Source organism: Triplophysa rosa, linkage group LG4 (genome assembly GCF_024868665.1).
Source record: "Triplophysa rosa linkage group LG4, Trosa_1v2, whole genome shotgun sequence".
Classification (NCBI taxonomy): domain Eukaryota; kingdom Metazoa; phylum Chordata; class Actinopteri; order Cypriniformes; family Nemacheilidae; genus Triplophysa; species Triplophysa rosa.
In genome coordinates, this window is record NC_079893.1 from 31,563,925 (window position 1) to 31,569,987 (window position 6,063).

Genomic DNA, 6,063 nt, shown 5'->3' on the forward strand with positions numbered 1-6,063 from the left:
GCACACACACACACACACACACACACATATGCACACACACATGCACACACACACACACATATGCACACACATATGTACACACACAGACACACGATGATTTGTTTTTGTGTTGTATGTGTAGGGTCCTCGTGGGTTGCCAGGTCTTCCAGGACAGAATGGTAAAGATGATTTGTTTTTGTGTTGTATGTGTAGGGTCCTCGTGGGTTGCCAGGTCTTCCAGGACAGAATGGTAAAATAGGGAAAAGAGTAAGTTGTGCATCACACACAACACACATCAACACATCATCTTCTGTAACACATCACAGTACACACACGTGTGTGTGTTTATACAGGGCCGTGGAGGGAGTGATGGAGGCCGAGGTGAACCGGGTGAAACAGGAGCTAAAGTGAGGATCTTTCTCTCTGACATTGAGCTGCTGTTAATGTGTCGCTTTATTTTTCTCTCTTCTTGTGGTTAAGTGACAGTAAATCTCTCTCTCTCTAATCTGTAGGGTGACAGAGGGTTTGATGGGTTACCGGGTCTTCCTGGAAACAAAGGTCACAGGGTAAATGATCTTCCATCAGGACTCATTAAAACTCATTATGTTAAAGAGCCTCATTATGAGCAACGTGTGTGTGTGTGTGTGTGTCTGCAGGGAGATCCAGGCAAGAAAGGGCCAGTCGGTCCACCAGGAGGCCCTGGAGAAAAAGTGAGTGAAAGTTTCTGTGTCTCTGTGTGTGTGTGTGTGTGTGTGCGTGTGTGCGTGCGTGCGTGTGTGCGTGTGTGTGTGATAATAATTGTAATGTGATTATTTCAGGGGTCAGACGGGCAGTCGGGTCCAAGAGGTCAGCCAGGAGAGTCTGTATGTATTTACTCATTAACTCCTGTCAGAATGATTGTTGCTGTAAAATCTTCATTCATGTGTTGTGTTGTGTTGTGTGTTGTGTTGTTTGGTTGTCACAGGGTCTGGCGGGGTTGACAGGAACGCGGGGTCCACCCGGCCCTCCAGGGCTGCAGGTGAGTCTAATGCGCATCATCTCTACTTCACACTGACGTCTGAAACAGTTCCACTGTAAAGATAATCTGATGCTCGTGCGCGCGTGTGTGTGTGTGTGTGACACAGGGTATCCGTGGAGTTGATGGACCTCAGGGCTCGAAGGGAAATCTGGTAGGTACATACTGATCAGGGTTGAGATGTGATGTCACACATGTTGATGTGATGAAGTCATGTTGTTGTTGTGTGACATCACACAGGGACCCGCTGGAGAACCTGGAGCACCAGGACAGCAGGGAAACCCAGGATTCCAGGTACACACACACAAACACACACACCTCTCTCACTCACACACACACACACACACACACACACACACTTGTGACTGGTATGTGTTTTGTCCTGCAGGGTTTTCCAGGACCTCAGGGAGCGATTGGATTACCAGGAGAAAAGGTGACAAAACATGTCAAAATAAAAAAGAAAATTGGTGATTGGTGTTCTTCTGTGACAGTGGGCGGGGTTTCTTTCAGAATAATGTTCAGTGTGTTTGTGTTTGTTTCAGGGACCACAGGGGAAGAAGGGAATGAAGGGGTTACCAGGTGTGGACGGTCCATCGGTGAGTGAGTGAGTGAGTGAGTGAGTGAGTGAGTGAGTGAGTGAGTGAGTGAGTGAGTGAGTGAGTGAGTGAGTGAGTGAGTGAGTGAGTGAGTGAGTGAGTGAGTGAGTGAGTGAGTGAGTGAGTGAGTGAGTGAGTGAGTGAGTGAGTGAGTGAGTGAGTGAGTGAGTGAGTGAGTGAGTGAGTGAGTGAGTGAGTGAGTGAGTGAGTGAGTGAGTGAGTGAGTGAGTGAGTGAGTGAGTGAGTGAGTGAGTGAGTGAGTGAGTGAGTGAGTGAGTGAGTGAGTGAGTGAGTGAGTGAGTGAGTGAGTGAGTGAGTGAGTGAGTGAGTGAGTGAGTGAGTGAGTGAGTGAGTGAGTGAGTGAGTGAGTGAGTGAGTGAGTGAGTGAGTGAGTGAGTGAGTGAGTGAGTGAGTGAGTGAGTGAGTGAGTGAGTGAGTGAGTGAGTGAGTGAGTGAGTGAGTGAGTGAGTGAGTGAGTGAGTGAGTGAGTGAGTGAGTGAGTGAGTGAGTGAGTGAGTGAGTGAGTGAGTGAGTGAGTGAGTGAGTGAGTGAGTGAGTGAGTGAGTGAGTGAGTGAGTGAGTGAGTGAGTGAGAGAGTGAGTGAGTGAGTGAGTGAGTGAGTGAGTGAGCGAGCGAGCGAGCGAGCGAGCGAGCGAGCGAGCGAGCGAGGGAGTGAGTGAGTGAGCGAGCGAGCGAGCGAGTGAGTGAGTGAGTGAGTGAGTGAGTGAGTGAGTGAGTGAGTGAGATGGACTGACTGTTTCTTCTGTACACAGGGTCATCCAGGACGAGAAGGACCGCCGGGAGAGAAAGGCCTGTCGGTGAGACACAGAGAGAGAGAGAGAGAGACAGAGAGAGATGATGTTATGTCAGGATTGCTGATGATAAAGTGATTGATTGATTGTGTTTTGTGATGAAGGGTGCAGCAGGTGTTCAGGGGCCTGTGGGATATCCTGGATCCAGAGGAGTCAAAGTACTGTCAATCATCTCCATCATCACATATATAACTCTGTGTGTGTGTGTGTGTGTGTGTGTGTGCCTGTAATAACTGTACGCATATGTGTGTGTGTTTAGGTTGTGTGTGCAATAACTGTACGTGTGTGTGTGTGTGTGTTTCAGGGTGCTGAAGGGCTCAGGGGAGTGAAGGGCAGTAAAGGAGAGAAGGTGAGATCCCATGTTCAAACTAACACATCCAGAGATTTATCCGATGATATCATATCATCACAACTGGAGATTATGTGATCGATCGATTGATTGTTGTATTTTCTGTTCAGGGTGAAGATGGTTTCCCAGGAGCAAAAGGAGAAATGGGTGCTAAAGGAGACACTGTAATGACACACACACACACACACACACACAACAATCACACATATATATACACACACACACAGACGTGACACACTCACAGCAGTCTTTGTGTGTGTGTTTGACAGGGAGACTCAGGGGCTCTAGGTGTGCGTGGTGAAGATGGTCCTGAGGGTCCTAAAGGTCAGAGTGGACCTTTGGGTGAAGCTGGACCCGCGGGCATCGCTGGAGAAAAGGTGAAACATAACTTCAGCATTACCATTCATCAGCTGCAGATATCTGTCACTCTCTCCATCTGTTCATGACCGAACGATCTTTCTCTTTTCATTCTCTCCTCTCAGGGGAAACTGGGGGTTCCGGGATTACCTGGTTACCCAGGCCGTCAGGGTTTGAAGGTGAGATGAAGACGAGACGTTTGTGTGATGACTCATAATTGTGTTTTACCAAAGTCTGTTTACAGAAGTCGTGCCACTTGGCGGCCATGTTTGCGATGCCTCTGAGCAGCTGTTTACGTCATAGCAAGTCCACAGTCCTATCTACTTGAGTGGGGGAAGACGGATATTTCTAAAATCACTTGTTAAAATCACAATTAAACAGCATATTTCAGATCAACAATTAAACATGACATGATCTGTCTCATAACTTGGGTTTGCTAAGCTTAAATTGTGCTAAAAATCAGCTTTTTTGAGGTCGCCTCATCTACTGCACCTGCGCACAGTTTGGCAAGCGCCTCATGAGAGCCCCGCCCCAGAGAACCCTCAGTCTTTACTGATTGATGATTGGCTTGTTTGACTGGAAGGCGGGACTTCCTTCGCTTGAGCGGCCATATTGAGCGTTGCATTCCTCGCCGTTCATTGTAACGGCAGTGGGGCATCTTGTTCATATGAATATCTTTGGTTTTACTCTCAGGGTGGTGATGGTTTTCCAGGACCTGTGGGACTTCTAGGTGAAAAAGGGAAGAAGGTAACGTTTAAAACATTATGTTACAACAACATTTCAGACTGTTGACGAAAGCATGAATATGTAAATCTACTTTGAATGTTTATTTCAGGGTCCACCGGGTCCTGCAGGGGCCGCCGGTCAGAGGGGTCCGAATGTGAGTGTCTCGTTATCACCATCATACATGTGTTAGATCAGTCCCACACACTAAACCTGATGTGTGTGTGTGCGTGTGTGTTTATAGGGTGCTCGAGGAGGGAGGGGTGCAAGAGGTCCCACTGGCAAATCAGGAGACAAGGTGAGAACTCTCATATCGACACTCACAGTTGATCAGATTATAGAATCAAGTTATCAAGTTAAAAATCATTGTCTTGATTCTCACGTCACTGTGTATGTGTCAGTCATGACTGTACTTCAGTGTTCATGATTTATTATCATTATGTCATGTAATAATGAGAGAAAGAAGAATGGCTCTCTTTGTTTTAGGGGTCTGCAGGACATGACGGCCCTCCAGGACCCACAGGAGAGAGAGTAAGAGCCCCTGGAATACACACACACGGCAGATATAGTGTCTGTAGTTCATGTAATGATGATGTTGTTGTTTTAGGGGCCACAAGGACCTCAGGGACGAGTAGGAGAGACGGGTCCCAAAGGGCCTAATGTGAGTGTTGCTCATCTCATCTGATACAATCACACTACACACACAGTCTTAGATTCATATAAACACACACTGATGTGTTTGCAGGGGCCTGCTGGGAAGGACGGTCTGCCGGGTCATCCGGGCCAGCGGGGGGAGCCGGTGAGTGATAAAACACCAAACCGTTACATTCAATATCAATACACGAACCTGTCAAGAGATCATTCATATGAGAAATGTGAAGCGTGTTATCTTCTGGAGTGCAGATTTGATGGGTTTGTTTTCTGTCACAGGGTTTTCAAGGAAAGACCGGACCCCCGGGACCCACCGGTGTGGTTGGACCACAGGTGAACTCATTTTTAAGAAATAAGATTGAGATTTTCGAGGTTTTTTGCTTTTGTAAGTGTAAACCTTCACCAAAGATAGACGCTCTTATTCCTCTGAAGATTATTTTAATGTCACTGCGCACGTCTCTCAATAGAACTGCATGTTCCTATGACACAACATTCTAGAGAATTGTCCCTCTGGCTTTATCTCAGCATGTGCACAATCCTTACAAAAAAGATCTATTCAAGTATACTTTAAACGAAAAATAAGAAGTGTACTTACTTTCACATTCAGGTGTGAGTGTGAAGTATATAGTTTTTAGTAGAGTGAAAGTGAGGTTGATTCTGGTGTTTGTGTTGTAGGGTAATACAGGAGAAACAGGACCGATGGGTGAGAGAGGTCACCCGGGACCCCCAGGACCCGCTGGAGAGCATGGTTTACCTGGAGCCGCTGGGAAGGAGGGTGCAAAGGTGAGAAAGTCATCAATGACATCAGCGGTCATCACCTGTAACTTCTGACATCTGTCCTACTTTCACTTTCACATCATACATGAACAGAATCCTGTGTGTGTTTGGTTCTCAGGGTGACCCTGGAGGTCCAGGCACTTCGGGCAAGAGCGGTCCACAGGGTCTGAAAGGTTTCCGTGGTAGTCGTGGAGCACCGGGTGCCATGGTAACCTATCACGTGACTCAACACTGATATAAACCATCTGATGTGTGAGCGTGATGTCACTGTCATGTGATTTGTGTTGTAGGGGTCGATTGGATTGAAGGGAGGGGTGGGGCCTGTCGGACCCTCGGGACCTGCTGTATGTATCTACTCCTATACAACATGACATATGAACATATAGGAGCGTATGAATGTCAAACTCTGATGTGATGAACTCTTGTCAGGGACCCACAGGTGAGCGAGGACCGGCTGGACTGGCCGGTGCGATCGGTCAGCCTGGACAGACTGGAACCGTCGGTGGAGCTGGACCAATGGGAGAGAAAGGAGAGCCAGTAAGACACGCCTCCATAACTCTGATGGATCACGTGTGTAACGTGTGTGTGTGTGTGTAAAATGTGTGTGTATCGTGTGTGTGTGTTTCGTCTGTGTGTAACATGTGTGTATCGTGTGTGTGTAACGTGTCTGTGTAATGTGTGTGTGTGTGTAACGTGTGTGTGTAACATGTGTGGGTGTAACGTGTGTGTGTGCAACGTGTTTGTGTAATGTGTCTGTGTGTAACGTGTCTGTGTAACGTGTGTGTGTGTGTGTAACGTGTGTGT

At 47.4% G+C, this 6,063-nt stretch overlaps 1 protein-coding gene across 1 annotated transcript in view; it reads left to right on the forward strand.

Moving 5' to 3' along the window:
* The window catches only part of col5a3b (collagen, type V, alpha 3b), a 42,475-nt gene that overhangs the window by 30,489 nt on the left and 5,923 nt on the right, over nucleotides 1-6,063 (forward strand). The window contains exons 14-40 of the mRNA XM_057331813.1: nucleotides 193-246; nucleotides 333-386; nucleotides 492-545; nucleotides 636-689; nucleotides 798-842; nucleotides 944-997; nucleotides 1,104-1,148; nucleotides 1,235-1,288; nucleotides 1,383-1,427; nucleotides 1,537-1,590; nucleotides 2,364-2,408; nucleotides 2,507-2,560; nucleotides 2,707-2,751; nucleotides 2,862-2,915; nucleotides 3,021-3,128; nucleotides 3,234-3,287; nucleotides 3,802-3,855; nucleotides 3,944-3,988; nucleotides 4,076-4,129; nucleotides 4,318-4,362; nucleotides 4,439-4,492; nucleotides 4,577-4,630; nucleotides 4,762-4,815; nucleotides 5,158-5,265; nucleotides 5,378-5,467; nucleotides 5,550-5,603; nucleotides 5,689-5,796. Of these exons, the coding sequence (XP_057187796.1) occupies nucleotides 193-246; nucleotides 333-386; nucleotides 492-545; nucleotides 636-689; nucleotides 798-842; nucleotides 944-997; nucleotides 1,104-1,148; nucleotides 1,235-1,288; nucleotides 1,383-1,427; nucleotides 1,537-1,590; nucleotides 2,364-2,408; nucleotides 2,507-2,560; nucleotides 2,707-2,751; nucleotides 2,862-2,915; nucleotides 3,021-3,128; nucleotides 3,234-3,287; nucleotides 3,802-3,855; nucleotides 3,944-3,988; nucleotides 4,076-4,129; nucleotides 4,318-4,362; nucleotides 4,439-4,492; nucleotides 4,577-4,630; nucleotides 4,762-4,815; nucleotides 5,158-5,265; nucleotides 5,378-5,467; nucleotides 5,550-5,603; nucleotides 5,689-5,796 (1,593 nt within the window). The remainder of the gene's footprint in view (nucleotides 1-192; nucleotides 247-332; nucleotides 387-491; nucleotides 546-635; nucleotides 690-797; nucleotides 843-943; nucleotides 998-1,103; nucleotides 1,149-1,234; nucleotides 1,289-1,382; nucleotides 1,428-1,536; nucleotides 1,591-2,363; nucleotides 2,409-2,506; nucleotides 2,561-2,706; nucleotides 2,752-2,861; nucleotides 2,916-3,020; nucleotides 3,129-3,233; nucleotides 3,288-3,801; nucleotides 3,856-3,943; nucleotides 3,989-4,075; nucleotides 4,130-4,317; nucleotides 4,363-4,438; nucleotides 4,493-4,576; nucleotides 4,631-4,761; nucleotides 4,816-5,157; nucleotides 5,266-5,377; nucleotides 5,468-5,549; nucleotides 5,604-5,688; nucleotides 5,797-6,063) is intronic.